General features: G+C 50.2%; 1 protein-coding gene across 6 annotated transcripts in view; it reads right to left on the bottom strand.

Annotated features, from left to right (window-relative positions):
- The window catches only part of ZFAT (zinc finger and AT-hook domain containing), a 414334-nt gene that overhangs the window by 375660 nt on the left and 22855 nt on the right, over nucleotides 1-15819 (bottom strand). For all 6 annotated transcript variants that reach the window (XM_057531706.1, XM_057531705.1, XM_057531703.1 and 3 more), the window contains one exon: nucleotides 373-549. In XM_057531706.1, the coding sequence (XP_057387689.1) occupies nucleotides 373-532 (160 nt within the window). In that variant the 5' untranslated portion in view covers nucleotides 533-549. The remainder of the gene's footprint in view (nucleotides 1-372; nucleotides 550-15819) is intronic.

The raw sequence follows: 15819 nt of genomic DNA, 5'->3' as shown, positions 1-15819 counted from the left end.
GCGGTAGCAGGTGCTGGAGGTGGGTTAGACATGCTTGTCGGACAATAAGCTCGTGCTTTTTGCCCTGCTGGATGGTGTCAACTCATTTCATTCATTCATTCATTCATTCATCCATCCCTCCATCTACCAACCAGGCATTGGAGAAGCACCTACAGAGACTGGGTACAGGGAAGTCAAACACACAATCTTACTTGAGCAGATCTACAAATGGAAATTACTGTGACTTCTGGCTGGAGATTTGGATTTTTATGAGACCCTATGCCCACCAGACAGAAACTGAGAATCAAAGTATCTGAGAGCAAATAAGCATCATCGTCACCCTCAGGCACACCGTGGGCGTGGCGCCCTCGCCCAGCACCCCAGCCCCCTTACCATCTCCGGTTTTGCCTGGGTTGGCGGGTTCAGGGGTACTCAGAGGTCTCAGGGGAATGATGATCTCATCCACATTAACCCCCTCTTCTGTGTGCTTCTCAGAAACGTGGGAGAGGAGTTCCGATTGACTTGGTGAGAAAAGGTTACAACATTTACACATGAAGATGGCTGGGTTTTCTGTAAGGAAAAAAAAAGCAAAATATGTTATTTCATCTTCACCAAAACAATGACTACATCCAAATGCCAAAGAAAAATACTGAAGGTTGCTCTTCTGAGCAATCACCAGGCGCCAACAGGTGTGTCCTTCTGGTGGACGCTGCACAGCCAAGCAGCTCACTTCTAACTGCAGGTGGCCCCGGTTGCCAGAAAATTCTTTCTTCAATATTCCAAAACCTCAGTCCTTCTGGACCGTGTCTAATATGGACCTCCCTGTTACCCTAATCTACTTAAGAGTCTAGATTCCGGATTCACATAGCAAAGTAAAATATGAATATGGAACTTGAAAATTAATCCAACCTTCAAATGAATGAACCACACTGACAACACTGAAGTGTTCTAGAGAGACTCACTCAAATTAGGTGCAAGGAAAAAATGATCAAAACAGCATTTCTTAAGAGCCAAGCACCTTTCACTGGCGGGCACAGGAACTAAGAGCAAGAAGAATGGGAAGCTGTTGCTTTTTTAAGCCATTTAATTCCTATTTAAAGCATTACCACCATTCACAAATATTTATTAACAGTCCATTACGTTCATCCCATTATACTAGGCAGGAAGACATATGGGGAAAACAACTCATTTTTGAGTCCAATAAAATAATTACAGGCACATATAGGAATATTAAATTTAGGATCCAATAACAAAAGCTAGATTGTTTTTCCACATTTACACTGAAAGGAAGAATTGGTATGATGGCTTTGAAGGTTCAATTTCCAACTCCAGACCCTAAATGCTGTAAAGCTGGATGACCTTGTTGAAGTAGTACTAATCTCTCGGTTGCAACACTGAACAGGACATGCAGGTAACAAGTCTCCTCTGCAGCGGGAACCCAGGAGGCTCAGTAAGCCACGCCCTGATTCAGTGCAAGCCTCCACCTACTCTGTGCTCTCGCCCGGCTGTAACCGCTGGAAATCCACCCCACGCAGCCGGGCTCCCGACACGCACCACCACCAGCCTCACGGGGACTGTTAACACGGCCTCGTGCAAGGCGTCGAGGCCACCGACTCTGCCAATGGCGACCAAGTCTATCGCACCTCTTCCTCGCCCCTCGCCCCCGTGCTCACAGCCTGCTGCCGACCGGCTTCCCATTCCACTGAAGCGGCCAGAAGACAGTGCCAGAGCCTCCTGGAGCAGCCGCCCACCTGCCGCTCCTGCCGGGAGGAGAGGGGGCCCAGCAGCGGCACAGAAGGGGGCTGTATGCGGAGCGGTCCACCCCGGGGCAGGCGGAATGTTGAACACGGTTTAGCAGCTCGTGGAGGTGAGAGAAAGCAGACCAGCACGGAAACTTTCTAAAGACAACGCACCCCGAGCGCCTACACCTGGAGGACTGCTCGGCCGGCCCTCACCCTGCAAGGCACAGGACAGAGGGCAACGCCGTGGCCTGTGCGCTCCAAACCCCAGCCTCTCCCACCGCCTCACGACACTGTTCTCGAAACTCTGCTTCTCTCTCCAGGTCATCCACTTTTCCCCCTCTGCCGGCCTCTGCACGCCATGACTGCTCCCATCTTACCACAAAACCAAGCAAAAATCTCTCTTGATCGCCACTCGCCCAGTCTCCCCAACCGCATTTTCCTCCTCTTTACAGCAAGACCAGAAAGGAGACGAGGAAGCAAAGCAGTGGACCTACACGGTGCTGCCACCGTGAGGACGGAGCCCGCGAGGCCCCGTCGCAGAAGTGAGGCCCTCTCTGCCTTCAGAGAAAGGGTTTCTCCATGAACAAGCAGGCGAGATAACGACCTACGAGAATTCTCTCCCACCAGATGGCACATGAAATAGAAACCTAACAAAGCAGAACATTGCTTCGTCGGTGAAAATCTCTCATGAATACCGTCAATCGATATTTTATTTTTTTCCAAGAAATGTTTTATTCCTAAGGAACCCAAAATGCTTCCAGAACAGGAAGAGATCAAGTGACAGCTTTTTTCTTCGTAAGAGGCCATGTCGTTTGCAACGTGCACCCTGCTGATCCTATGACGACCCTATGATTTAGGCAAAAGGGGGTCTGTCATCCCCGTTCCACAGCTGAGGAAACTGAGACTGGGGGGAGAAGCAATCTGCCCAAGTCACACCCAGGCTCTCTGCCACCTGCTTGCTTGCTTTCTTTCTTTCTTTCTTTCTCTCTCTCTTTCTCTCTCTCTCTCTCTCTCTCTCTCCCTCCCTCCCTCTCTCTCTCTCTCTCTCTCTCTCTCTTTATGGCTGTGTTGGGTCTTCGTTTCTGTGCGAGGGCTTTCTCTAGTTGCGGCAAGTGGGGGCCACTCTTCATCGCGGTGCACGGACCTCTCATTATCGCGGCCTCTCCCGTTGCGGAGCACAGGTTCCAGACGCGCAGGCTCAGTAATTGTGGCTCACGGGCCTAGTTGCTCCGCGGCATGTGGGATCTTCCCAGACCAGGGCTCGAGCCCGTGTCCCCTGCATTGGCAGGCGGATTCTCAACCACTGCGCCACCAGGGAAGCCCCCTGCCACCTGCTTTTGACATGAACTCTGTTTGGCGACAGACCATGAGCTGAGCGCCTCCAAGTTACAGCTAAAACGCTTATCCCTGTAGCCAACTGAGTCTGAAATGAAAATCATTACAGAGCGGAGCATAATCCCCAAATCTCGTATCAAGTTCTTTCTTGGTCATTTCAGCATCCACAGAGCAGCGGCCACAGGGTGGGCCCCAGTGCAGGCACCAGGGACGCAAAGATGAATCAGGCATGAGGTCCTGCACAGAGGAGGCCACCAGCCCACGGGGGAAACAGACACGCCCAGAACAATGGCATCTTAGGGCTTTTACCGAAACAAGTTCCCTACAGACCAGGACGTATTCTTGATTCCCGTTATGCTTTCAGGAGAAAGCGAATTCTGTGACACGTAACAGAGCAGCACTTCCGGGGACCACAGGGTTACCGTGAGGGGTCCCTTAGTTCCCAGGCACACCAGGCATTGTCTGGAGACCAAATAAACACAACTACTTTTGCATCTGCATGTGACCACGTGTTGGCATCAGCTGTAACTAACCTACTGCCCCGTGTCCCACAGAGCCTGGAGGCCTGAGCAGCCCGGAGTGCCGCCTGGCCTTGGCCATCTGCCATCAATCAGTACATCTCCCGAATGCCCACCGTGTGTCCAGCGCTGGGCCTGGGGTTCCCGAGGTGCAGGCGGAGACAAGCACACATGAGCAAGGACAACTGTCACAGAGGAGAGGGTTCAGCGTGCGAGGGAGACGGCGTGGGGGACCGGCATCTGCACTGAGACCACGGAAGCCAGCGGGTCCCGGGGAGCCCGGCTTAGCAGCCCCGCTGCAGGGCCCGCGCTCGGAATGGCTGACAGGAACACACCCTGCCACCAGCGAAGGGGCCAGGAGCCCTCGAAGACGCCCGCTCGTGTCTTCTGAGCAGCGGTTCCACTTCTCGAGATCCAGTCTTCAGGAGCATCCAAAACGCGGACAAGGTTTGTGCACAAAGATACTCAACACGGAGGGCCCTGTCAAGTTCCAGAAGCCACCACGTGCTCTGCAGCGGGCACGTCAGGGCACACCCCCCAGAGAAATTCCACGCAGCCACCGAAAATCATATTTGCAGAGAACCTGAGTGACACGGAAAATGCTCAGAATAAACGTTCAGTTCTACAGAGTGAGACACACCACAACTCGGTATGTACATGACTTTGTTCCCAATGGAGAGACGTGGTTTACGGGCGGATGGATGGAAGAACAGACAGCCAGGCTGAAAGGAAATACAGCAAGATCCTGCCTGCTGGACTCTTCTTTATAGGCACTTATGGATTTTCCACAATGAGCCTATATGAGTTTTAAAACTCAGGAAGGTTGCTAGACTTCCTGAGAAGTGAGGTAGCAGGTAAACACAGGAGTCAGGACACAGCTCTGAGTGATGAGCGCTGAGCAGCTCAGGCAGGGCGGCCTCTTGTTCAAGGCTGCATCCCCCAGCCTGGCCAGAAAGGTGTTCAAGGAACGTGCAAGCCGAGATGGGTGCTGCAAACAACAGACACGGTGGGAAGAAGGAAGGCAGGGATCCTCGGCTAAAGTTCCGGGAAGGCTTCCAGGAGGAGGCACTGAATGGACTGTGAAAGCGGCCCTGAGAAGGGCACTCGGGCTCCAGCGGGCACCAGACACGGGCTCCAGGCCACACCCCACAACATGACCTCACGCACTCCCCCACCTCCCAGCCAGCCAGGACTCTCATCCCCACACGACAGGGGCAGGACTGGGGTTCGGAGAGGCTGACCCCGAGGCAGAGCCCAGCTTCACCTGAGCCAGGCCCAACGTCTCCGATGGGCCACTCGGTCCTTCCGGGGTCAGCACTGGGAGGGAACACGGCTACACAACAGCCAGCAGGACCACAGAACCCTCCTGAGCCGGGTCAGCGGGTGGGCCGGTTTTGCTCCCAGCAGGGCAGTCCTGCACTAGGAACAGCCTGTTCAGAAGCCCCGGCAGTGTTCCCTCCGGATCATCATCTGTGAGCCGCCCCCAGGCCTCTGGCAAGGAGGGAAACTGTGCACTCTCTAGACACGTTTGCACAGCAGTGTATCAGCAAGATGCCAAAACACGCAAAGAAAGTGTCAGATCAGGCTGCATCCCGCAAACATTAAGAATTGTTAACCTACCAAAATAACAACAAAGCAGCTCTTTTCATTTTTTTTATAGTAGACTAATATGAAAAAAATGGATCTTATACCCTGAAATATAATCATAATTATGTTGTCAGCAAATTCTGATGAAGATGCCACAATTTGGATGCATTTTTAGGTTCAATTACTGTGTACTCATCCTTAACAAAAGGATTCAAAGGGAAAATGATGTGTTCAGCACAAGGAAAATCACAGAAGTTTGGGGTTTGAGCATTCGATTTCTATGAACTTTTGCCAGTTTTTAATCAGCTACTCTGTACTGTTAAAAAGGAAAACTCTTAAACTAACTGCATAAAGTCCTCGTTTCTGAACTCTGAGTTGCAAACACTCCCAGCCAGGAACAGCCAGGTCCTGTCTGCGACCTCTGACCCCCTACCTGCTCACCCCTGCCTAGGAACCAGAGACGAACAAGGGCCTCTGACCACTCCTCCCGGAAGAAGGTCATGACCTGGAGGGCCTGTGGGTCCCGGGAGGGCGGTCGGTCCCCTCTGACCCTAGGGAAGGGCACTGGGAGCTGACAGGTCACCGGCATGGCGTGGCCAGGCCTCTCCCCTCCTCCTTTGGCAACGGGCAGCCCACACGTCGGCTGGAGCCGGCCTGCTCCTGAGGAACCCCTCCCCATTCTCAGGCCCTCGAGTAAACAGGCGAAGAAGGTCAGTCCAGCCTTGAGCTGAAGTCGTGTGCTCCGGCCAGCTCACAGGACGTCCGGCCCAGCACACAATCAAGGGCGTCCTTTCCTTTTTGCTGTTGTCCTTTGTAAGTGCATCTCCTGTGGGGACTCAAGGGTGGGACGACCAGAGCAGGATGCGATCCAGGCATTCCAGGTCTCTCGGCCCTTAAGCCACCTTGTAAATTATTATTATTAATTATTACAGAAGTCACAGGATGAATCCGCGCTCGTGGCGTAACAGGCAACACAGAAGCACGCGGAGCAGAGACGGCCACCTGACCATCCCCCCGCGAAGAACAGCATCGCTGAGCACAGGGCTTCTGCTGTGCGTCCAGGGACAGAAAGAGACAGGGACACCCCACGCCCACGCCTCTGCTGCCCGCTGCCCCGTCTCCCCCCACGCCCTGGGCCCTCCTCCCTCCCTCCGCCCCCCAGCGCTGAGCTCCACACAGAAGGAAGGGACGGGGCATCTGGTGTCGCTGACCTGGGGGTCTCAGGGACCCCAAGCATAAACTCAAACTACGTTTTCCGACAGAAGCAACGTTAGAAGTGGCCTCAAAGTCTGCGAGGTCTCGTGGGGCAGCCGGGGCTGGGCAGGCAGGGTGCGGGATCCCAGCCCCCGACTGCCTGCGCACCTGTGGGCCCGGCACTGACGCTTTCACTCACGGTATAAAGGGCGGGAGTGGGTAGCCCAGGACAGAAGTCCGCCCTGTGGTGCTTTTCAGTCTGGGTTTCATGACACAGGCGTGACACAAACACAGCAGCCAGATTCACTGGAAACACACAGGCATCAGAGGGTTCTGGGGAAGGGAGATGGCACAGGTAAGCTGGTTCCGACATCCCAACTTCCTCCTTCAAAGCACCAAGAGAGCGAGGGCCCACGTGAGGGCCCACGCATCTACCCGAGGCCAGGCCAGACCATCGGAGACCAGGCTGAGGGAGGAGAGCTGTGAGGACCTACTCAGAGATACGGACTCCCAGCCACACCCTGAAACGTGCTTCATCCAAATGAAAGCTGACAAAAACCCAACAGGGCATTATGAAGGTAAGAAAAGGAAGTGGCAGGAAGGTAGCCCCAGGGACAGGTCATACACGGCAAGGCCCTCCACGTGGGAAGGCAACTGGCAGAAATGGCAGAAGCCGTCAGGGGTGAGGTAACGGGGCATGGAGGGACGTGGCAGCCTGCGTGGCCTAAAGGCTCCCGGCGTACACGGATGTGGTTACACATCTCTCCTACGCTGCTCCTGGGGATGCGAAACGGCACGGCCACTTTGGAAGACAGTTTGATAGTTTTTTATAAAACTAAACGTACTTCACCATATAATCCTGCAGTCGTGCTCCTGGGTATTTACCCAAAGGAGTTGAAAATGTGTGTCCACACAAAAAACTACAAACAAATATTTATAGCAGCTCTGTCGTAACTGCCAAAGCTTGGAAGCAACCAAGATGTCCTTCAGTCGGCAAATGGATAAACTGTGGTGCATCCAGACAATGGAATATCATTCAGCACTAAAAAGAAATGAGCTATTTGGGAAGGGGGGAGGGGCAATATAGGGGTACGGGAGTAAGAGGTACAAACTATTAAGTATAAAGTAAGCTCCAAGGATATATTGTACAACACCAGGAATATGGACAATATTTTATCGTAACTATAAATGGAGTATAACCTTTAAAAATTGTGAATCACTATAGTGTACACCTGAAACATATAATACTGTACAGCAACTATACTTCAATTAAAAAAAAAGAAAAAAAATGAACTATCAAACTATGAAAAGACATGGAAGAGCCTGAAATGCATATTACTAAGTGGAAGAAGCCAATCTGAAAACGCTTCATACTGTATGATTCCAACTATATGACATTCTGGGAAGGGCAAAATTATGGAGACAGTAAAAAGACCTCCAGTAAAAAGTAAAAAGACAGTAAAAAGGTGGCCACGCTTGGGGTGGAGGGGATGAACAGGCAGAGCACACAGGATTTTTAGGGTAGTGAAAATATTCTGCGTGATTCCATAATGATGGATACATGTCACTACATATTTGCCCAAACCCATAGAATGTACAACAGCAAGAGTGAAGCCTAATGTAAACTCTGGGCTTTGGGTGATGACGATGTGGCAGTATAGGTTCTCCAACTGTACCAAATGCACCACCCTGGTAGGGATGTTGATAACAGGGGAGGCTGTGCATACCTGTAGGCAGGGGGGATATGGGAGATCTGTACCTTCCTCTCAATTTTGTTGAAAACCTAAAACTTCCCTAAAAAAAATAAAGTCTTTAAAAATATATATTGTGGTGCTTCCCTGGTGGCGCAGTGGTTGAGAATCTGCCTGCCAGTGCAGGGGACACAGGTTTGAGCCCTGGTCTGGGAAGATCCCACATGCCGCGGAGCAACTGGGCCCGTGAGCCACAATTACTGAGCCTGCGTGTCTGGAGCCTGTGCTTCGCAACAAGAGAGGCCGCGATAGTGAGAGGCCCGCGCACCGCGATGAAGAGTGGCCCACGCTCGCCGCAACTAGAGAAAGCCCTCGCACAGAAACGAGGACCCAACACAGCCAAAAATTAATTAATTAATTAATTTTAAAAATATATATATATATGTGTGTATATATATATATATATATATATATATATATATATATACACATACATACATATAGTGGCAAAAAGTTCCAGAAAGATGGAGCAGATGTACCGTTCCCTATTCCTCCCACTAAGTACAACTAAAACCCTGGACGTCACAGATACAATACACATAAGACTGTGAAAGTCGGAGAGAAGGTGGCAGAGCAGCTAACAGACAACCTTGCAACCTGAGACAGTAAGTGCCCGGGGCTTTCCTTTCACCGCCTAGAACTCAGAAGCAGAAACACCAACAGGCACAGGAAGAAACAGCTCCAACAAGAGCCTGCTCTCACTGGCCAGCGGGCCAGGAAAGGGACAGCTTCACAAGACACAAACCTTCTAGGCAATATCCATCCTGCAACACTCAAACCCCACAGATAACACTGCAGCCCACCCCCACCCCTGCGAGAAGAATCAGTGACCCTGAAAATAGAACAATAAAAAACGCACAATCTGAATAACAGAGAAAACAGACTGAAAAAGAACAAAGACAGCCTCAGGGACCTGTGGGACTATAACAAAAAACAAGTCTACCATTTGTGTCAGTAGAGTCCCAGGAAGGGAGAAGGACAGTGGGGTGGGAAAGTATTCAGAGAAATAATGGCTGAAAATTTCCCGAAGTTGGCAAAAGACATAAAGCCACACAGTCAAGAAGGTGAGCAAACTCCAAACAGGGTAAACCCAGAGAAATCTATGACAAGACACATTATAATCAAGCTTCTGAAAACTAAAAACAGACAGGAAACCTGAAATTAGCAAGAAAAACAGTTTCCTGTGTGGAAAAACTATTCTATTGACAGCAGACTTCTCCTTAGACACGTGGAGGCCAGAAGGAAGTGGCACATTTTTCAAGTGCAAAAAGGAGAGAACTGTTCACCCATAATCCTACAGCCAGCAGCAACATCCTTCAGGAATGAAGGGAAAACCAAGACATTCCCAGACGAAGGAAAAGAAAGAGAGGTTGTCACCAGCAGACCCAACCTAAAAGAATGACCAAAGGAAGTTCTCTAAACAGAAGGAAAATGCTAGAACAATGACTCCTGCGACATCAAGAAAGGCAAAATGAACAAAGGAAAGTGTAAAACTATGGGCAAATACATCAGATTTCCTTTTTCCTGTTGATTTCCTAAACAACGTTTGACTATTAAACAAAAAGTATAACTCTGTCTGATGCGGTTCTCAACATCTGCAGAAGAAACTTTTATGACAATTATAAACGGGGGAGGTAAAGGGACACAAGGTTGGGACTTCCCTGGTAGTGCAGTGGTTAGGACTCAGTGCTCTCGCTGCTGAGGGCCCAGGGTCGATCCCTGGTCGGGGAACTAAGATCCTGCAAGCTGCACCCCAAGGCCAAAAAAAAAAAAAAAAAAAAAAAAAAGGGACACAGGGTTTCTCTACTTTACTCAAACTGATAATATGTCAACAAACAGCTCTGTATCTTGATTGCAGGGGTGGTTACACAAATCTACACATGTGGTAAAAATGGATTAGAACCATACACGCCCATTGCACCAACATTAATTTCTTGGTTTTGATATTGCACAACAGTTTCACAAGATGTAACCACTGGGTTGGGATGATGAAAGAGTTCTGGAAAGGGCTTCCCTGGTGGCACAGTGGTTAAGAATCCGCCTGCCAACGCAGGGGACAAGGGTTCAAGCCCTGGTCCGGGAAGATCCCACATGCCGCGGAGCAACGAAGCCCGTGCGCCACAACTACTGAGCCTGTGCTCTAGAGCCCGCGAGCCACAACTACTGAGCCCACATGCCACAACTACTGAAGCCCGTGTGCCTAGAGCCCATGCTCCGCAACAAGAGAAGCCACCATAATGAGAAGCCCACGCACCGCAATGAAGAGTAGCCCCCGCTCGCTGCAACTAGAGAAAGCACGCACGCAGCAAGGAAGACCCAACGCAGCCAAAAATAAATAAATAAAATTAATTAATTAATTTAAAAAAAAAGAGTTCTGGAGATGCATGGTGGTGATGGTTGCACGACAATGTGAATGTCCTTATGCCACTAAACGATACACCTAAAAATGGTTAAAATGGCAAATTTTATGTTATATATATATTTTTACTCCCCTCCCAAAAACGTAACCATTGGAGTAAGCCTGGAAAAGGGTATATAAGACCTCTCTGCACGATCTTTGAAACTTCCTGTGAATCTACTATTATTTCAAAATACAAAGTTAAAAAAAAAAATACTCCAGCCAACAAAACATACCAATGGCTGCCAGCTTGGAGTCTCTGGAAAAGGCACTAAATATGAGAAGAATCGGGTATACTGTTTGACATACCCATGACCCCGTCCAATCCCAACCACCCTATGAGGTCCAAACGTCCCGCAGAGGTGGAGTGAGGTAGCTCACAGGGGGCAGCCAGGGCTCAGGCCAGGTCTCTGTGCTCACCTCCATGAGAAGCAGGGCTCTGCACCCCAGCACCTTCCATACCACCTGCACTCATTACCTGCAGCCAGCGCCCCACCCAGCCCAATGTCATCCATCCTCTTAGTGACGCTGCTACTAGGGACACAGTAGGCACTCAATGTTAGACGAACTGATGATCACAAATAGCCTTAAACATTTATCGATAACCATAAGAAGACAAAATGCTCATTACTAGACTACTAAATTCCTCTCTTTAAAAGTGACGGTGTAAAACAAACCCTCTTCCTTCCTCTCCTTGATTAGTATAAATCATCCTTCGCTGCTTTTCAACTATCTTTTACTTGGATTGATTAACTTTAAAGAGAGTTCAAGAGCCAAAATTAAGGCCCTATTAAATTGCCTACCTTATGAGAAGAATAGGATGGCAAGTTCTTTCAGAGTTGTATTTTTGTTTTCTTGTTGTTCACTTGCCCTTAAGTTATTAAATTCAAAAGAGCTGGCGGCGTCCCAATAGGAGTGGAAATATTTTAGCAACATGCAGCCAGATTGCTGTCACATCCAAGGTAATGAATAAACTCTCGTATTGTGCAGCTCACTACCATCGAAAATACTTTGTTCCTTTATCTTCAGGAAGAGAGGCCTGGGCTTGGACAAAACACTTTCCTTCCATTTAGTTTATTCTGCAGAACTTTTCATGAGCTGTGGATATGCCGTATAACATCATCATCACCATCACACTTACTGAGAACTTGCTGTAACCAAAATAAGGGAATTCAAAGAGGAAGAGGGAGAAGAAAAGGAAGCTTAAAGCAATTAAACACTCACCATGAGCTGCCACCACGCAAGCCTCATGCTAAGAGTATTCAATCTTCACAACAATCCTATGAAATAGGTTTCTTTATTGTATCTCCTCAAATCTAAGACAACATCTATTTTAAGAGGCACTGATACTTTACATACCACTAAAAAAGATTAAAACGCTACCAAGTAAACTAAAACACACTGGTTTCTTCTTATCACACCAATTGTAAGACATCACCTGATTTTAGGGATGTTAAAATCAGTCTTTGAATCAGTGAAACTCAGGAATATTTCCAGATTCCGATGGAGATGCAGCATGGCCCAAGTGCCTGGGAGATTGGACTCCTAACCCCTGTTCTTTCCTTGTAAGGCCCCATTTCCCCCCTCAGCACCCACAACAAACACACCTGGGGGCCCTGCCTCTGGGCTCACCTCCATGACCTCCTGCTTTCAAGAGAGAAGGAGACAAACGTTTCCTGAGTACCAGGCACTTTCACACTCCTTATCACACGTAATCCTGACAGGCAGGGCAGCTGCTAGCCTACACGGCACCTCTGCGAGAAAAGGAAAAAAGGTACCCTTTCCTTAAGACACTAGCTCCCCCTGTCAGAAAGTGGTCAAAATATACTGATTTTGTCAGAACAAGATACTACCATTTGCAGAAAACTGTCATAATGAATATACAAATCTATGATGTGAAATGGTCCCCTTAGAGGTGGTACCCTTGTGCAGTGTGCGGCCTGCACAGCTGTACACAGTGGCCCTAATGAGTCAGCCACGAAGATACTATTATCCCATGTTACAGATGAAGAAGCTATAACTTGCCTAAGAGGATCAAGTTCAGGCCTATATGGTTTCAAAGCTACCTGGTCAACTCACAAGGGACTTAAAAATCAGGTAGAAACACAGGCTGTATGCATGCATGTGTGCGGTGCTGGGGATGTCTATACAGGCACATACTAACCACATGCCACCAGAGAGCACGGGGAGGACGCAGAAACCCCGTGGCTGAGGCACCTGGGGAAGGCTTCTCGGGGGAGGGAAGCTGAACGGATCCAGGAGGTAAGGAGAGCAGGCGAGCAGAACAGAGGAGAGCCTCAACCCCGGGGAGCCTTGAGTGTGTAGAGGGGGGGATAAAGTCAAGGTCGGGGGGCAACAACGCCTGGTCCTCGGAACACCCACCACGAGAACCTGCCCAAGAAAGGCAAGGGCACCCAGCCTCCAGAGCAGGAGGCCCATCGAGAGGGGCTGGGACGGGGCAAGGCACACAGGAAGCTTGCCCCATCGGGAAGTCCCCAGTCCCGCTGATGGGGGCTGAAAAGCTGAATCTGTATTTGAAATCTGTGGATTTTTAAATGCTGGCAACTAAATGAGATTTTCCTGAAAAAAAAAAAACTGTGCAGGCCAAACACATCAAGTCTTCAGGTTACATCTATCCTGAGAGCTGCCAATTTGCAACTTCTGAGAAAAGGTTTTCCACCTGGGTGACTAGGACCACTGTTAAGTGGCAGGAGGAAAGCCAGAGAGCCTGGTCTGAAGAAACAGAGAGAGAGACAGACGGACAGACACAGAGAGAGAGCTGAGGCCCCAGACCCTTTCCCCACCCCTCTGGCTCCCCAACACCCAACAAAGCGCCGGGCTCTGGGTAGGCAGATTCTGAATGCTAGTTATTTCCTATTTCACAGACTCTGAGTTTTTCAGATCTTCCACAATGATGCTGACATGTGTAATCCAAGAAAAAATTAGATTAAAAAAATGTACATTGATATTAGAAATAAAGGCACAGTAAGTGACAAAATAAGGTCTCCTTCTTGGGGGAGAAAGACACTGATCCCTAGACACCCTGGGCCCCAGACAGTCTGACAGGCTCTGGGCCAAACACCAGCTGAGGAAGGAGAGCAGGGCCACAGCTGCCGACACTCAGCAGAGATGCAAACTCTGGTCACAGACAAAATGTGTCTCCCAGCTGATGGTGTTCTTTTTTTTTTTTTTTTTTTTAAATTTTATTTATTTATTTATTTATTTATTTATGGCTGTGTTGGGTCTCCGTTTCTGCGCGAGGGCTCCCTCTAGTTGCGGCAAGCAGGGGCCACTCCTCATCGCGGTGCGCGGGCCTCTCACTGTCGCGGCCTCTCCCATTGCGGAGCACAGGCTCCAGACGCGCAGGCTCAGCAATTGTGGCTCACGGGCCTAGTCGCTCCGCGGCATGTGGGATCTTCCCAGACCAGGGCTCGAACCCGCGTCCCCTGCATTGGCAGGCAGATTCCCAACCGCTGCACCACCAGGGAAGCCCCGCTGATGGTGTTCTGATATTCCTCACTGAGGCTGATTAGACATTTGTGTGTGTGAAGGAGGTGGGGGGGACATCAAACCTTACACCTGTCCCTGTCGTTCTCTCGTAAGGATATATTAGGGTGACACCAAAAGTGCATAGTGTTCAGGTGACAAAAAAGAAAGAAAAAAGAAAAGGTGACAGATTTAGAATCGATGAGGAAAAGGCATTCTTGACACAACAGTTATACTTGCTACAAGAAGATACCTGGTAGGTGAGGACGGCCAAGCCTCGAAGTGCCCAAGTCCAGAGCTTGAACGCATGGGCCAGGTGAGCCGGCGCCCAGGTGCACAGAGGGCCCAGGTGAACAGAAGGCCTCGGAGTAGGGGAGGCCAGGCATGGAAAGGTACCAGAGCTCCCAGAGCTGGGTGTCCTCAGAGAGTTCCCACATGTCGGCCATGGGAGGGGGGGCATGAAGACAGCATGGCCCGAAGCGGCACCCCCAGCCTCCCTGCCCACCCCAGCTGCAGAATAACATTAGACTTCCTGCTCTGTTCACAAAGATCTGCATGTCAGTGACCGCACTTGATCCTCCCCGCTATCCTGTGGAGTAACCAAGTAGATGGTGCCACCACCACCATCAGCATCAGCATCAGCATCACCACCACCAACATCATCATCACCACCATCATCACCACCATCACCACCATCAGCACCATCAGCACCGCCACCACCATCAGCACCATCAGCATCAGCACCATCACCACCACCACCACCATCACTACCATCACAACCACCAGCACCATCACCACCACCACCAGCACCATCACCACCACCACCATCTCCATCATCACCACCATCACCACCACCACCATCACCACCACCACCATCTCCATCATCACCATCATCATCACCACCACCACCATCAGGACCATCATCATCACCACCGTCACCACCACCATCACCACTACCACCATCACCACCATCACCACCACCATCACCACCACCACCATCAGCATCATCACCATCACCACCATCACCACCATCACCACCATCGCCATCACCACCACTACCACCGTCATCACCATCATCACCACCATCACCACCATCACCATCACCACGATCATCACCACCATCACCACCACCATCACCACCACCACCATCAGCACCATCACCATCACCACCATCACCATCATCACCATCATCACCACCATCACCATCGCCATCACCACCATCACCACCACCGTCACCACCATCAGCACCATCACCATCAGCACCATCACCATCACCACCATCATCACCACCATCACCACCATCGCCATCACCACCACCGTCACCACCACAACCATCACCACCATCACCACCATCACCATCACCACCATCACCACCACTACCATCACCACCATCTCCATCATCACCACCATCACCACCATCGCCATCACCACCATCACCACCACCACTGCCGTCACCACCACAACCATCACCACCATCACCACCACCACTACCATCACCACCATCTCCATCATCACCACCATCACCACCACCACCACCGTCACCACAACCATCACCACCATCACCACCACCATCGCCATCACCATCACCACCATCACCACCACAACCATCACTACCATCACCACCATCACCACCATCTCCATCATCACCACCATCACCACCACAACCATCACCACCATCACCACCACAACCATCACTACCATCACCACCATCTCCATCATCACCACCATCACCACCACAACCATCACCACCATCACCACCACAACCACCACAACCACCACAACCACCACAACCATCACCACCATCACCACCACAACCATCACCACCATCA

The sequence above is a fragment of the Balaenoptera acutorostrata genome, chromosome 17 (assembly GCF_949987535.1).
Source record: "Balaenoptera acutorostrata chromosome 17, mBalAcu1.1, whole genome shotgun sequence".
Taxonomy (NCBI): Eukaryota; Metazoa; Chordata; class Mammalia; order Artiodactyla; family Balaenopteridae; genus Balaenoptera; species Balaenoptera acutorostrata.
This window is presented reverse-complemented; position numbering and strand designations above follow the sequence as displayed.